Here is a 16215-nt window from a genome sequence, read left to right as displayed (position 1 = left end):
TCAATTGCAACCGCTGCGAGCTGAGCTCTTCACCATACGCCAGAAGCAGCCTTTCAAAAATTTGTTTCCAACAGCTGAGATATTATCATTGAGGGCCGCATCAAAGGTCCAGCTCTGCTGCCGGAACCCCACCGTCCAACCCTAATATTATATTATAAATACATGGTCGATAGAGACCTCGGTCTCTGTGATCAAAGATAGTGCCGTATCACGTTGTCAAAGTCTAGCATTTCGACCAGGTAGAAAGAGAGAATGGCATCTCCCAAACGAGGCATTCGCATCGCAATCGACGTATGTCCATGAGAGCTCCAGAGTGATGGCGCAATTGATCAATACGAGCTAACGGCGTGGTTCAGCGCGGCGGCACGTTCACCGACTGCGTAGGCAATCCCGGCACCGGAAAGTTAGAAGATGACATTGTCATTAAGCTTCTCTCTGAAGACCCAGCAAACTACGACGATGCGCCGCTCGAGGGCATCCGCAGGATCCTGTCCAAGTTCACCGGCCGCGAGATCCCCCGCGGCGAACCGCTCGATACCTCGTTGATTGAGAGCATCCGCATGGGCACCACCGTCGCCACCAATGCCCTACTGGAAAGAAAAGGAGAGCGGATTGCACTCCTAGTGACCAAGGGGTTCAAGGACTGCCTGGCAATCGGGAACCAGACCCGCCCCAAAATCTTTGATCTCGCCATCAGGCGGCCTGATGTCCTCTATGAAAAGGTCGTCGAAATCGATGAGCGGGTAACGCTGGAAGACTACACCGAGGATCCGACTCGTCACATCACCCCGACCCCGCCGCGCGATCAAACCCCGCCAGATGCAGACCTTGTGCGTGGCCTGTCGTCCGAGGCGGTTCGCATTCTCAAGCGCCCCGATGAGAACACCGTACGCGAGCAGCTGCAGCAGCTGTATAATGAGGGCTTCCGTAGCATTGCGGTCTGTTTGATGCACGGCTACACCTTCCCGGACCACGAGGCGCTGGTTGGCAGACTGGCGCGATCGATTGGCTTCCAACATGTCAGCCTGAGCCACGATCTCCTGCCCATGATTAAACTGGTCCCTCGGGCGACCTCGTCATGCGCGGATGCGTATCTCACTCCAGCTATAAAGAAGTACATCTCGAGCTTCAGGGCCGGGTTCGAGGGAGGCCTCGGGGCGGAATCGGTGAAAAAGACAGGCGGCCAGAAGAGCGCTCGCTGCGAATTCATGCAGTCCGATGGTGGTCTTGTAGATGTCGGCCAGTTCTCCGGCCTGCGGGCCATTCTCTCCGGTCCAGCCGGCGGTGTGGTCGGGTACGCGCTCACATCATACGACCCAGAGACCAAGATCCCCGTAATCGGCTTCGACATGGGCGGCACGAGCACAGACGTTAGCCGCTACGGCGAGGGACGCTACGAGCACGTCTTCGAAACGACCACGGCCGGCGTGACCATTCAAGCGCCTCAGTTGGACATCAATACCGTCGCGGCCGGAGGAGGCTCCCGGCTATTCTTCCGCAACGGTCTGTTCGTCGTCGGGCCCAAGTCGGCGGGTGCCCACCCGGGACCAGCGTGTTACCGCAAGGGAGGCCCCTTGACCGTGACGGACGCCAATCTGTTCCTCGGGCGGCTGCTTCCCGATTTCTTCCCCAAGATCTTTGGCAAGAATGAGAATGAGGGGCTGGACGAAGAAGCAAGCCGGAAGAAGTTTGAAGAACTGACCGAACAGATCAATCAAGAGATTGCAAAGGAAGACAGTAGCAAGGCCATGACCCCGGATGAAGTGGCGTATGGCTTTATCAAAGTCGCGAACGAGACGATGACCCGTCCCATTCGCTCGCTGACGGAGGCTCGTGGCCATGACACATCGAAGCATCGGCTTGCCACCTTTGGCGGTGCGGGCGGGCAGCACGCGGTCGCCATCGCTCAGAATTTGGGAATCCGCCAGATCTTGGTGCACAAGTATTCATCAGTCCTTTCTGCATACGGCATGGCTCTGGCGGACGTGGTTGACGAATGCCAGGAGCCAGAATCAAAGGTCTGGGCCGACGGCGAGGTCAAGGAGCAGCTGAAAGCGAAGATGAAAGAGCTCAAACGCAAGAGTGCCGCCAATCTGCGGGCACAGGGCTTCGACGACGAGTCCATCGTCTTCGAGGAATACTTGAACATGCGATACCGGGGGACAGAGTCGGCCATCATGGTCATGAAGCCGAGTCCCGAGGAGGCACGCAACGAGTACGATGGCGACGAGTGGGCGTTTGGCAAAGCATTTGTCAAGCAACACGAGCGAGAGTTTGGGTTCACGCTTCCGGACAGAGACATCATTGTTGACGATGTGCGGGCTCGTGGCATAGGGAAGAGCTTCCAAGGTCTAGAAGAAACCGTGGACCAGCAGCTCAGGAAAGCGAAACCGCGCGATGTAGACAATAGCAAAGTCTACAGGACGGCGAGCGTCTACTTCGAAGGTGGTCGCCAGCAGACGCCGGTCTACAAGATCGACGACCTGGAAGTCGATGAGCGTGTGCGTGGACCGGCCATTCTGGCAGACAACACCCAGACACTGGTCATCACTCCGGAGTCAACGGCGCTCATCACCAAGACCCACGTGGTCATCAACATCGGCGAGGCAGATTTCCAAGAAACCAAGGTCACCACCAACGAAGTTGATCCGATCATGCTAAGCATCTTTTCGCACCGCTTCATGGCCATTGCCGAGCAGATGGGCCGCGCCTTGCAAAAGACCAGCGTCAGTACCAACGTCAAGGAACGGCTCGATTACTCGTGCGCGTTGTTTGACGCAGAGGGGGGCCTGGTTGCGAATGCGCCTCATCTGCCGGTGCATCTGGGCAGCATGTCGACGTGTGTACGGAAGCAGGCCGAGATATGGAAGGGGAAGCTGAAACCCGGCGACGTGCTCATGTCGAATCATCCCGAGTATGGTGGCACACATCTGCCCGATATTACCGTGATCACGCCGGCGTTTAGCGGGGATGAGATAGTTTTTTACGTTGCTTCTCGTGCTCATCATGGTAGGTCGAATGTCTCGTTCGTTACAAGGTATATGCTGACTCTACGCAGCGGACATTGGAGGTATTCTCCCCGGCAGCATGCCGCCACACTCGCGAGAACTGTACCAGGAAGGCGCCGCCATCAAGTCCGAGAAACTGGTCTCGGAAGGCAAGTTCAATGAAAAACGGGCCACAGAGCTGCTGTACGACGAACCAGCGCGGTACCCCGAATGCAGCGGCACGCGGTGTTTGGCCGACAACATCAACGACCTCAAGGCGCAGGTTGCTGCCAACCAAAAGGGCATCAGCCTCATCAGCACGCTGATCGAGGAATACGGGCAAGACGTGGTCCAGTTCTACATGAGGAGCATCCAGCAGAACGCCGAGCTGAGCGTGAAGAATCTGTTGAGGAAAGTCAGCGAGCGGTTTGCCGGGCAGGATCTGCACGCGATTGACTACATGGACGACGGCAGTCCGATCGAGCTGCGGATCTCGATCAATGCGGAGGAGGGGACTGCGGTGTTTGATTTTACCGGCACGGGGCCGGAAGTTTACGGTGGGTTCGTCGTCTATCGTGGTATTCAATTAATATGCTGATACAATTAGGCAACACCAACGCTCCCGAGGCGGTGACATACTCGGCCATCATCTATTGCTTGAGATGCTTGATTTCCGAAGACATTCCGCTGAACCAAGGCTGCCTGAAACCCATCGACGTGCGCATCCCGAAGAGATCCTTCCTGTCGCCTTCGGGACGAGCAGCCGTCGTGGGAGGCAACGTTCTCACCGTAAGTTTCTAGCACCGCCCTCCCCAATCGAACCCTAACTAACAAGGAAACAGAGCCAGCGAGTAACCGACGTCATTCTGAAATGCTTCCGCGCCTGCGCGGCGTCCCAAGGCTGCTGCAACAACCTCACCTTCGGCTTCGGCGGCAACGTCAACGGCAAGGCCATTCCTGGCTTTGGCTACTACGAGACGATCGCCGGCGGCAGCGGCGCGGGGCCAGACTGGGAGGGCACGTCCGGCGTGCACGTGCACATGACCAACACGCGGATCACCGATGCCGAGGTGTTTGAAAGGCGGTACCCAGTAATCCTGCGGGAGTTCAGCCTGCGACGCGGTTCGGGTGGTCTCGGCCAGCACAACGGCGGCGATGGCGTGATCCGCGACATTGAATTCCGGATCCCCGTGCAGGTGTCAATTCTGTCAGAACGGCGCGTGTACCGGCCGTACGGCCTCGAGGGCGGCGAGGACGGCCAGTGCGGCCTGAACCTGTGGGTGCGCAAGACCCGGCGGACGCTCGAGGACGGCCGGGAAGTCGAAGAGGAGGAATATATCAACCTCGGCGCGAAGAACACCACCAAGATGCAGCCTGGCGAGCGCATCATCGTGATGACGCCCGGCGGCGGCGGCTGGGGCGTGCCGGGCGAGGAGAAGAAGGTCCGCAGGCAGCAGGACGCCCGGCTTGCCTGGCGCGGAGGGTCAGTTGCAAATGCGCTGGCAACGCAAGAGAGCAGCATGTAAATAGATCGATCCGACGGTACTCAACTACCCGGTTGTGAATTCCCCCAGTACTCATGTTATACAGACGCCGATGGAAGAGTAGATCAATAATCAACGCGAAGCTGAATCCCACACCTGATCATTATTAAAGAGGTAGGTAGGTTAATCCTCCTCCGACACTTCACTCTCCTCCTCCTCCTCTTCCTCCTCACTCGTAGCCTCGATATTACTCTTCTTCTTCTTGTCCTTTTTCCCACCATCATCCTCTTCCTTTTCATCCACCTCTTCTTCCTCGTCATCACCATCATTGTCATCATAAACCGGCCTCGGCACCTTCTCACCCTTCTGCAGCAAAAACTCCTCAATCTGGGGCAGGCACTGCAAAAACGCCGAGAATTGGTCCATTGGCAACGAAATTCCCTACAAATACGGACGGACCTCATCAGTTCCCCCCTTTCTCATTTCCCCTGTACTTTTAGCTCGTGGGCGATCGGACGCACCTTCTTACCAGGCAACTCCTCCCCATCCTTCTCGTAATACTCCCGAATATTCACCATATTCCTCCCCCTGAAATTCGAGATGGTCACGCGGCGCATGCGGCTGATTTCCCAGTAGATGTCGCCGTTGCTGTCGGTTTTTGGTTGTGGACCGGTGGTTCGTTTCGAGACGGTCGATGTTTTGGTGCGTTTGTTCGTGCTGGTGCCGTTGTCGTCAGAGATGGAGCGTTTCTTGCCCATTTTGTTTGTCTCTCTTTCTTGTTCTTGTTCTGTTGATAATGTAGGTTATTCGGCTGGGGGTTGTCGCGGAGAGGGATGTAGTTCGTTCGAGAGCGAGGGGATTCGGGGCACGATTGGTAGGATCGAAGATAGGCCGGAATTGATTGCGTCGAGGCTAATGAAACAGGTCAGCGAGGGGGATAGGTTATTAGGAAGAGGATTATCTTGTTGATGCTGATAAGTACTGGAATTGATGGAGCTGTTGATCGGATCACACGCGCGCCCGCGCCGCGTTTCGAAAGGGATCGCGTCACGTGTTACTTATATATATCAATCGATGAAATCACCACCAAACTCAAGTGTACAAATGCAGAAATCTCGGAAAACCTAGGAATAGGGCAATGGGCAGAGTTCGAAATGTAATTCAAGTCCGTGTTTCGAAGAGATGGCCGTACCTCGAAAAACTTGCTTGCGGTTCTACGCATTCCTATCACACCATCTCAATCATCGAAACCAGGGAAGCATGCCATAGTGCTATTAATAGGCCTACCCAAGTATTTAACCAAGTCCACACCGAGACAAAAGTATTCAATACAAGCAACTCCATACGAGTCAGGTATCATAGAATCACCGCTCTCAACGCCTGCAACACAAGGGCAAAAACCAACCCCCGCGCCACCTCCTCCACCTGCAAACAATCAAACACCCTTCCGAGCGCCTCGCCCGTCGCGGCAGCGCCCATAACACTCATCAGCGCCTGCGGCATGCCGCGCTGGATCAGCAGTTTCCGCGCCTCCTGCCGTAACTTTTCGCGTTCCTCTGGCGACGGCGGCGGCGGCCACTGGCGCAGCTCTTCCTCCGTCGGCAGAGCGGTCTCGCGCAGCTTGAGCAGGTCCGCGGCGATCGCCTCGTCGGTGGTCTGCGCGTCGATCATGGATTCCTGCAGCAAATCGCGGATGGCAAGCAGGTGCTGGTTGCCCGGTCGCAGAATGTATGATTTGGCGGCGTTGAGCAGCGTCTTGCGGATGTTCCACGCCGACGACAGCCCGTAGAGCTCGTTAATCACGGCAAAAATGAGCTCAACCGCAACCCGGGTCTCGTCCTCCGTGAGGCCGGGCGTTTCGGTTTCTGGCTTGCGCGAGCTAGGCTTGGAGACTGGCTCCGGGGGTTCTGAAGAGGGTTCGCCCGCGGGTTCACCAGGAGACCCGCTGGTTAAGGATGTATCCCCTTCGGCGCCCTTCTCCTCGGACATCCGTGCGGAGGACGGCCGGGAACTCGACACGTCAACCACAGAGCCGCCCGCGGAGGACTCGCTCTGCACCTTCGGTGGCACGCCCCCAATGTCGGACAAACTCGACACGGAGCCGCTCAGGGGCGTCCGGGTCTCAGAAAGTGGCTGGTAGCCGCCCTGGCTGCTCGACGGAGATTTGTAACTCAAGTCCACGGATGATCGCCCGTAATAACTCGTATCGTCCCCGGATCGTGATGTTGAGGACTGAGACTTGTGCCGAGCCGAAGTTGGATCAGTCGTCTTGCGGGTCAGGCCAACGTTCCCAAATACCCCCGTCACACCGTCCAAAACGGCCTTGCCGCCATCTGCTACTCCTTTCGGCGCATTCGATAGGACACCCAGCACATTCTTGCCGACACTTTCGAGGGCACTTTGTCTTTGCCGGCCAAACGCCCCCTCCCCAATACTGCTCTCCTTACCAAGGAACTTTCGCATTCGTTCCGACTCTGCCAATTTTTCATGTCGAAGTGCGTCTGAGAGATACTTTTCCAGACTCTGGGTCAACGCTTGTTTCGTCTGCCCCTTCCAAGGCGGTAGGATGGGGTGCTCGTCTGAAAAAGACGTGCGATGATACCGCGACAGAGTTGCCAGTCCCTCATGTAGATACTCAAAGTCAGAATACGTCCGGAAAACCATCCAACCTGCTTGGCGCATCGATTTCCGCTCAATCTGCAGTGCATACTCGATCGTGGGCTTGGTTCGGATCGGCGTTTTATCGCCGGGAACCGAGAAATCGTCAATATGAATCGACGCCCCGTATAGACTTAGAGGCTGCGCTTGTGACTCTGGACCCTTTATGAGGCTAATGGAGTCGCCCTCGGAGGTGAACTCGGTCATGGATCTGACGGGTCTTTCACCCTCAGAAGAGGCAGGTGTGATCATGCCATCCGTTGTTGCGCTTGAAACGGAGCCCTCATTTGCCGCAGCTGCCATTTCTTGGTTTGTTGACGATCCTGGTCCCGCCTGTGCTTGTTCCGGGTCACTAGAACTCCCTGAAACGTGGCTTTGAGGATGTGCAGTCGAGGTCCGACCTTCCTTCCCAGCATTCTCTAACCCGGCGTCGATGGCGTTCATCAACTCGGGCTCCCCTTCTTTCAAGTAATAGACTATCCAACTGTTAATGAACTCCGGCTGCGAACAACTTTTGATGGTAGACTCCAGGACCAGCCCGGCAAGCACCTCTCGAAGAAAGTTGCGCGCAACGTGAAATTCGTATGCCTTCTGATCGAGAAAGCTGGACAGGACGTCATCCGCCACCATTCGCAGCTTCTTCCGCTGCTGGTCGGACGAGAGCACATGGGCGAGACTGCTCTCTGGATTCTTAGCCAAATATTGCCTAACTGCATCCTCTGGCTGTATATCTGGTCCAACGGTCTGCAGCGCCAGGGAGAGTTCGTTTAAAAACACAATAATCATCGAACTGGCGTTGGTAACAAACTGCAGGAACGTATCCGCCGGACGCTTTCGACTCAGATGCGCAGACAGCGACGTCACAAAGTTGACCAAGAGCTTGCGGCAGGAGATGGGAAACGACTGTTCGGATGGTAGCAGAGGTTTATACCAATATCTACCAGATTAGCTGAAGAGCTTCACAATGGAAGAAATGGTCTTGGGCGCCACATACAAGACATAGTCTCTAATCACAGCATCGGTAAGCGTACTCAGAGCTGCTGCGGTAGCAGGAGGCAGGTTGGAGAATTCGGCGCCCGCGCCGGCTGGCTCTCCTGCATCCTCCGTTTCCCCCTCCTCGTCGGCCTCCGCCGAGTCGTCTTTACGCGACGGCCATTCAAGCAGCCTCGAGGCAACCTCCAGCGCCAGTTCCTTTCGTCGCCGTCGGCTCTGCTCCAAATCCAGCTGGGATTCGCGCTCATGAAGGCTCTCTTCCCAGTAGGCATGGAGGACAACTCCAGTCACAGTCCCAATCAAGAGCAGACCCAGCCGCCCCAGTACCAGATACGTCGCCAGCGCCAGTCCACCCATCACCATCCCGAGCTGCTCGTTGGAAGCAGTCGAGAGGAACGCGAGGACGTTCTGCGCCAGCGACGCTATTGTCGGTGGCGGTTGCGGTTGCGGCTCGCCATTTTCAAGAATTGTCTTTGTCGTCGTGGTTCCGGTACTGGGAACGTCGGAAGCTGGGGCATCAGTTTGAGGGTCCTCCATCGCGGTGCAGGAGACTGCTTCTACTGCTGCTGCGTCGGACAGGGAGCTCCTTGGGCGGGTTGTCCATCGGCTTCAGGATCAATATCGCCCCGTTGGGTCGCGCATGGGGGCCAACACGTCAATCACGGCCTAGTGCTCGAATCGGAGACGAGGTTGAAATTCAATGGGAGCTTTTTCTTCACCATCCGTCCATTCTTACCAGGTGTTGGGCAGCTGTTCAGGAACGGTAGCCGTCATTGACGCCTGAGAAACAAGGTGTCCACTCCGAACTTTCGATGATCAGCTTCAAGGGACTCGATGTTTTGACCGTGCAAATCCGTTAGTTTTCCTGTGCCTAAACTCAGTTCTTCTAAGTTACGTGTCCTAGTTTCCTATAGAGCTTCCAACTTCCAAGGTTCCTCTCATGTGCCTTTCCGCCTTGTCACATGCACAACACCAAATACTGCAGTTATCTAGGGTAGAATAAGTGACAAGTACTCCGTACTAATCTATGCAGTAGGATGTGCTGCCGTGCTAGCGCTGCTGGGCAACATTTCCGCAAATTCCACAAAGTTTCAGCAAGATTCTTTTTTTTTTTGCGCTGTTTCGATGCCTTTGAATTTTGATATGGACCTTTTTCACAGTTCTTTTGTCAAGCAGTCAAGGGTACAGTATGGACTTTTACCTACAGACTACAACTGAGTATACTTGTACAGTCAGACTATCGACTTTCCCAAACCGAATACGGAGTATATATCACGTGAATAGATCACGTGAGTGCTTATATCAGCATTTGGACGGCGCCTTGGCAGCTCTTGGCACTCTTGCTCCAATTTCAGCCTTTCAGGGCTCTCGCGCACCTTGGCTAGTACCTAATGAGTTCGCATGGCAATGCTCACAAGCTCGTACTCTGACAATACTACTTACCATCATTCGTGAAGACCAACGACTAACGATAACTTCTCGCTGAAATTCCAAAGGTGGAGGGAGCTCCAAGGTATGCAACCATTTCGGCGATATAATAACGGTTGGTATAAGCCCTCTTCATCTTGTCCATCGAATGATCCCTTCACCAAGTCTTCAGGGAGCCCATTTGTGCTCCCACAGAGTCTCTGGAAGTTATGTAATGTGATTTGAAGGGGTTAATGAACCAGGAATTGAGGGGTCCTGCCTGATTGTTCGAGTGAAAAGAAAAATATCAAGAACATGGGCGAATAAGCCGTCGCCCAACATATCACGAGCGAACTATAGGCATGTTTGTACACTTCCCGATTCACTTGACTCTCGGGTGATGGGGTCCAGACATAGACTTTCCAAGGCAACGTAACGGTGATCGCTGCCCTAAGATTAGGAAAGGTTCATGCGTACAGAGTAGACCACGCTGGAACTTACTCCGTACTGGTGATCCAGGCAAAACCATGTCGTTGAGTTGGCTCCAAATCCAAGCTTTCCTATCACCTCATACCGCTCCTTGAAGACATCTCCGATGGGGACTGGATAGAATTCATCCGGGTCATAACCTGGAACGATCTCCTCCCCAACCGCACGACCAGTTCTGAGAACTGGGGCGGATATAGTTGACTTGTTTTGAGAGAGAGAGAGAACGAACGCTTGTCGGCAGGGAATTCAAGGTAAAACTAAATGGGAACCGTCGTTGAAGAGAACGCATGTTTTCTGAACGTGGAACAGAAATTTAAATTCTACAGGACGACATGGCCAATATGCAGGGTAGGTACGGACATGCTCTGGACGCCAATCGAGAACCAGTGAGTATGGGTGAATGGAAAGGACCGACGATGAGGGTAGATTGCGAGTTTCGAGTTGTTGCATGTTGCCCATGGTAATGAGTTACGCAGTTACAGTACTCCGTACTCTACTCGTACAGTACGAATTGTCCACGCAAGGCCGGAAATCGACAACCTGGGCAGCGTCCTTGAGAGACATGAACGGTACGAGGAGGCAGAGGCTACTATGTATGCATCCATGGGCTGCGGACGGACGGGAACCGTCTACGCCCAAAATTCGCGAGAATCCAGAAGTTGTCACCATTCTAAAGCTGCCGATCCTCCAGTGTTGCCTGGCCCATTGACTATAGTTAGTTGATACGTACCAGTTGTTTGCATTACCCCATACTAATTCCGTGCAGTGTCAAGTCTATGCTTTATAGAGACGATTAGTTGATTTCGTGTGAGCGATTACTCGAGTCGCTACGCCTGGAGCATGGACCATAGCTTCACAAGACGAACGTGAAGTTTGAGATCGTATCGCTATGGTTCTATGATTCTATGAACATCTAACGAGTACATGCCCTGTAGTCGACTGTTGACGATGACTGTCCCCCGCCATAATTACCTTGCTACGGAGAAAACGGAGCAAAGTATCTAAAGCGAAGGCAAGGGTATTGTTCTCCGCTATCCGAGTGAATCCAGCATTCAAAGTGCTCTGTAGTCCATGCCAGATGCAAAGGAGATAGCGGCAGTGAGCGAAGCGGAAAACCTCTTGTATACCAACTTCTGTAGATCAGATGTTCAGGCGATCAACTCGAAATATATGCCACGCTCGCTTTTTCGGAGTGCATATCATCGCCGGATATATTTCGTATGCGACCCCTGGGCCACAACGACAAGCTGCCCATCCTCCCCGCGCTTGGATATCGTCACGGTCGTAAAAGCCAGCGACTTTCCAACCTTGTCTGCGCGGCCCTCAATCTCCAGTTGATCTCCCAATTTCGCGCCCGACAGATACGAAACGTGGATATCGGTGCTGACGCCCGTACTGTCCAGGCCGTGCGAAGCAATGGCCAGACCGCCAGCCCAGTCCACCACGGTCGCCGAAAAGGACCCATGCAGAGAGCTTTTCGAGTTCAAGTGGCGCTCAGATACATTGAGCCGGGCACGGACAACGCCGGTGCGAGCATCGTACACCTCCACGTCGCCCAGCAGGAATTGGTAGATTGGACTGTTGGGTCGCGAGCGGTTCCAGACATTGAGGACACTCTCCAGTGGTGTGGACATTGTGCAATTTTCCGTGCAGGTTGTTTGGTTGTTAGGGTTGGCGGTCGGCAAATTGCTTCCAATCTCTGGATGTACACTGAACAAGTCGTTGGAGGTTGGGGAAAAAAAAAGGAACAGAATTTGCGTGAGGCAGGGCCGGCAAATAAGCGGGAGCGAGGATTGTTACGACTAATAATTTAAATTACGATATGTGTTATACTTGCTCCTATTGACCTATTATCTGCTTTTCCAACTGCAAAAGTCATAAATTGTAAATAGTTACTTAGTTACTTGATGTATTTCTCGGTTTTCATATTACTCCGTAGTCCGTAGACTCCGTACAAGATCCGAATACAGCAACAGAAAACGCTGTTCGAGGCTTCAGATTTTCCACTCCACAATGCAAAACACCCAGTCTAGTAGTAACCATGTGATATCATGCACAACAATCACTGATTCTTGTCAATGGTTCCGTCGCACCTTTTTCCGCCTAGAAAGCATTTGGGACAACATAAAGTGGTTGACGTCCTCGTCAGACCAGTATGACAGATGGCTGGCAATGCTGGCGATGAGGGAAATGTCGAACGCGCCTCTAGAGCACAATCAGTCGAGATCGTTCACCATAAGCTCATGCTCAACTTACTCCTGTATGCTGTAGTCCACCCGTCCATTCGAGTTCAAAGCCCGAACCTTGGCTTCTTCCAACCGCAGCTTCCAGGCACGTTCCTCAGCGCCATCCACGTCCCCCTCCTGCCCGCGTCGAGCTTTGCGGAACCCATCGTAGAGAGTCTCTAGCTCAGGTTCGATCAGCGTTCGAAGATGCTCGTCACTCTCCCCATCCGAACCATGCGAGGCTTTGCTCTCAGAAGACCCTTTTCCAGGTTGCGATGCTGTTCCATCGTCGGCCTGTAAGCCGAGACTGCGGTTCAAGAGACTGCTAGCAACGCCCGTGGTGAAGTTCGTCCACAGTGAGCCGACACGAGAGCCGATATTCGATAGACTCTGCCCTGACGTTGTCCAAATGCTCTTCTTCACGGAGGGCAAAGGCTGCGGTTTCAGGGTGGACATGATCGGGGTGATCAAGGGCTCAAGACGGTAGCTAACAGGATCCGAAGGATGGAAGATATTGTAGAGCTCATCGCAAGCAGGTGCAGAGGGGTCGACAGCCGGCTGAGAAACGGCCGAATGTTGAGCTTGCTCAAGCCACGACCGCCCAGCGATGGTTTTGCCTTTGAGCATCTGAAACAGAGCAATGGGAGACCCTAAACAGAAAAGCTCCTTGCATTCAAAGTCGAGGGAAAAGTCCCGGGCCTTGGCTGCTGCCATATCTTGCTGCGACTTTCTCTTTTCAGTGCGAGCATCCCCAGGCGGACGCTGCTGCAGACAGAGAAGATCAAACAGGATTGCACTTCCGAGAGAGTGCCCGCAGAGACTAACGGTGCCCTTGAACGATGGGTTCCGTTTCTTGAAAAGCCTGTAGATGCGATTACACTCGTCGCGCACGATACTCATAATATGCTCCCGATACTCGCTTTGGTAGAGAAGCACGTCCATGGCCAGATCGGAGATGAGGTTCCGGACCGCCGGCACCCCTTCCAGTGTGATATCAGCAAGGCTGGGGTATTCGTCTTCTGATGGAGTCCTCTCGGCCAAGTCATGTTCCTTGCGGTTCTGGCGCAGCCCTTGACGAGGGAAATCGAGCAAATGTCTCCAACAACTGGACACAGTCAGCCCTTAAGCGCACTTAAGCTGTCTCAACGAAAGGGAAACCGTACACAGGCAGAACTTGGACGCGGCAGTTCTTCTTCGCATCAGGAAAGCGGGAGTTGAGCGCCTGCAGATCGACCGAGGCGGCATAGACTTTTTTCAACGTCTTTCGCAACAGATTTACATCGTGGATGAAGTTGATACTCTCCAATCTTAGCCCTAGCCTCTGGCCAATTCCATGAGTGACAAGCACCAAATGGTCAATTTCTCGGTCTCTCTCCTCATCCTCCCCTTCTCTGGAGTCTTCCATTTCCTGTTCCTCCTGTTTCCGAGCTTCTTCTTCCAAGGCTTCCTTGTCCTGTGTATTTACATTCATAGAGGACATTTGGTGCTGCAAGGTGGCACGTTGTGTCCGGGGAACCCGCTGTTCCGTTGAGGCGTCCAATGCATCCGAGCCAGACGCTGACAAAGGGCGGCGCTTAAACACATCAAGTCCGTCATCGCAATGCCGTGGTGGCGAGCGAGAGCCTTCCCGGGAGCCCGCTGCGGAATGCGCTTGCTTTCCCGAGCTCTTTGCGTCCGACTCCTTTGCGCGAGTAGGCTCGACGTAACCGCGCACCAGCTTCGTACCCGGACCACCGCCGAGCCTCTGGTATACTGTACTGCCTATTCGAGACATGAAGTCGTCGTAGTTCAACCAGGCCGTTGTTGCGTCCTGGTACGTTACAATGCTATTCATGTAGGCGCCAAATAAGCGATAAACCGCGTTTTGCGGCGAGGTTCCCGACTGCGATTCATTGCTGGTTGACCGGGGTCTCGAGGAGTCCTCATCCGTTTTCACAGCAGGTGTGGCTGATCCAGGTCCAGGTCGACTCGATGCCTTCCCAGCGTCCCCTGTCGACGACGCGCCTGCTTGAGACCTTGACTGCTGGGACTGGAACAGCCAGGGTTTAACTTTCAAGTAGCCTTCCTCCAGCTGGATGGCCAGATTCTCCTCACATGGTTTCAGTGTCGACCCTTCTTGGAAAAACCACGTCCCCCGTCTGACCTCGTAGGTTGGGCCGAGCCAGTATGCCGGTCCGAGTTCCCGCTTGTCGACGTCGACGTCGTACAGGTAATCCTCGTTTACGGGAACTCTAATCGGTTCGACTGCTTCACGGGCTGGAGCTCCATCCACGGATGCCGCCGGTTGGCCAGTCTCCTGCTTGAGAAGCTGCTGGAACGCGGATTCGATAGACTGTGAATCCTTGACGGAGAATGGTACGAACTTCTTCGGAGGTGGAAGGGGCTTGGACTCGGCCTTTTCAGCGCCCGACAACAATGGCTTCGACTTGGGGTTGTCCACGGCGTAGAACCATCTTGGATGCAACGGCGGGCAGTCTTTGGGATATCGAAGGGAGCTCAAGCGTTGTTTGTGGGAAATCGTATGATCTTGGCCACGCGTCTGCTGCAGCGCATCCCGCGCCGCGTCCGCGGGCTGCTGGGAAGTTGGTGTGGACGTCCTGGATATCGACCAGGGAGTGATTGCTCCCAGGACGGAGGACTTGGTCTCACCCGCCGGCATCCTCCTCCTGGTATAATGCCGGGGAATCCACAGCAGACGAGCCACTTTGACAGACTGCGGACCCAAGCTCTATTCCCGAATGATTCCCTCGCGATTTTATCGTTCGTCCCAACGCATGGTTGCTCCCATGGATCAACAACGGATCCAGGCAGCAACCGCGGAGGATTCCTGGAGCGTACTCAGTCACGTCGGCCTGATGTTCAGGCAGACAGGATCCGACATCGAGCGCCGGGACCTCGATTACGTGGTATATTCGCATTCAAGGAACAAATGTTGGGCGATGAAGCTCCGACTATGCTTGGACGCTGTCGTAGCGAACTGAACTGAGCAGACTAACTTCCAGTAACGTCATCGCCTTTGGGCACCGCCCCCACCATCCCCGTCACCCACCAAGCCACACTCCTCCCGAACATTGAGGCAACAAGCAGACGCCCAGTACTTACATCAAGCAGCGTTCCAGCTCGTCTGCCGGTGATTTCATCGTGCATTTCGATCCTTCGAACTTTGCCAGAATTGTGAGCTTGCTCCAAGAGAAAAGAAAAAAAAAAGGTAGGCGCGGCCCTGCCCCGCTCTTTCCCGGCATCCCGCCTTGAAGGCTCCTTCCTTGTTCTCCATAACCGTCTCCTTGTCCTCATCGCACCTTCCCTCTGCAGGCTGCCATATTCCGGCCTCTGCACCTTCCTTCGGTGCAAAGAGATATATATATCTGGATTAAAACTGACCGGGCGTTCCCAGGGCCATTGATTTGTCATCGCCCTGTTCTCTGCTCCAAATACCAACCCCCCGCGTTCCTGTAGTACACACCCCCCCAGATTGCCATCGTCGCCGCCATGAATTTTCTCAGGCTCCAAAAGTATGAACCCATTGCTGCGTCAAATGATAGCGTTTGAGTGCAGGTCGTCTCCGAAGTCGAGCTTTTCCGCTGACCCGTGACCGTCGTCATGGATTGTAGGAAATACCCGGAGCTCCCGCAGAGTGAACTCTTCTCACTCCAAGAGGCCTTTCGCCGCTTGGATGTCGAGGACAAGGGATACCTCGATGAGTCGACCGTGATCAAGGCTACGCAGCAGTCCGAACGCCTTCCCTACGATGTGGTGCGACAAACCCTAAGGTCGGTCGAGCTGGATAGCTCACGCCGCGTGGAATTTGAGGACTACGTGGATGCAAGTACCATGTGCTGTGTTATGCGCCGTGCAGACCAATCGCTGACATGCTTGCGATTCAGCTCATCGCGAAGCTGCGCAGTGCTAGCCATGCCCAAGCGCCCCCGGAAATGGAGTAGGCGGTGCTCATCATGCGTCGAAGGGGAGCAT

General features: G+C 54.4%; 7 protein-coding genes across 7 annotated transcripts; 2 read left to right on the top strand and 5 right to left on the bottom strand.

The window, feature by feature from the left end:
- Positions 1-252: 252 nt before the first annotated feature.
- Positions 253-4513, top strand: VTN31DRAFT_2726 (uncharacterized protein; the record flags this gene model as incomplete). The annotated part of the gene is made up of 5 exons (XM_069402926.1): positions 253-291; positions 357-3009; positions 3059-3544; positions 3595-3776; positions 3830-4513. 5 exons carry the CDS (start codon positions 253-255, stop codon positions 4511-4513), a joined length of 4044 nt encoding a protein of 1347 aa, XP_069262159.1.
- Positions 4514-4654: 141 nt separating this feature from the next.
- On the bottom strand, positions 4655-5229 carry VTN31DRAFT_2725 (uncharacterized protein; the record flags this gene model as incomplete). Its single annotated transcript, XM_069402925.1, has 2 exons — positions 4655-4912; positions 4993-5229. 2 exons carry the CDS (start codon positions 5227-5229, stop codon positions 4655-4657), a joined length of 495 nt encoding a protein of 164 aa, XP_069262158.1.
- A 598-nt stretch (positions 5230-5827) lies between these two features.
- VTN31DRAFT_2724 (uncharacterized protein) lies at positions 5828-8659 on the bottom strand (the record flags this gene model as incomplete). The annotated part of the gene is made up of 2 exons (XM_069402924.1): positions 5828-8066; positions 8124-8659. 2 exons carry the CDS (start codon positions 8657-8659, stop codon positions 5828-5830), a joined length of 2775 nt encoding a protein of 924 aa, XP_069262157.1.
- A 1252-nt stretch (positions 8660-9911) lies between these two features.
- Positions 9912-10582, bottom strand: VTN31DRAFT_2723 (uncharacterized protein; the record flags this gene model as incomplete). Its single annotated transcript, XM_069402923.1, has 3 exons — positions 9912-9974; positions 10031-10158; positions 10522-10582. 3 exons carry the CDS (start codon positions 10580-10582, stop codon positions 9912-9914), a joined length of 252 nt encoding a protein of 83 aa, XP_069262156.1.
- A 635-nt stretch (positions 10583-11217) lies between these two features.
- VTN31DRAFT_2722 (uncharacterized protein) lies at positions 11218-11652 on the bottom strand (the record flags this gene model as incomplete). Its single annotated transcript, XM_069402922.1, has 1 exon — positions 11218-11652. One exon carries the CDS (start codon positions 11650-11652, stop codon positions 11218-11220), a length of 435 nt encoding a protein of 144 aa, XP_069262155.1.
- Positions 11653-12093: 441 nt separating this feature from the next.
- VTN31DRAFT_2721 (uncharacterized protein) lies at positions 12094-14902 on the bottom strand (the record flags this gene model as incomplete). Its single annotated transcript, XM_069402921.1, has 3 exons — positions 12094-12223; positions 12275-13348; positions 13407-14902. The coding sequence occupies 3 exons, from the start codon at positions 14900-14902 to the stop codon at positions 12094-12096; spliced, it is 2700 nt and encodes an 899-aa protein (XP_069262154.1).
- An 830-nt stretch (positions 14903-15732) lies between these two features.
- On the top strand, positions 15733-16184 carry VTN31DRAFT_2720 (uncharacterized protein; the record flags this gene model as incomplete). Its single annotated transcript, XM_069402920.1, has 3 exons — positions 15733-15755; positions 15855-16065; positions 16128-16184. 3 exons carry the CDS (start codon positions 15733-15735, stop codon positions 16182-16184), a joined length of 291 nt encoding a protein of 96 aa, XP_069262153.1.
- Positions 16185-16215: the final 31 nt, after the last annotated feature.

This window comes from Thermomyces dupontii (assembly GCF_041956625.1).
Source record: "Thermomyces dupontii strain NRRL 2155 unplaced genomic scaffold VTN31scaffold_2, whole genome shotgun sequence".
Lineage (NCBI taxonomy): Eukaryota > Fungi > Ascomycota > Eurotiomycetes > Eurotiales > Trichocomaceae > Thermomyces > Thermomyces dupontii.
This window is presented reverse-complemented; position numbering and strand designations above follow the sequence as displayed.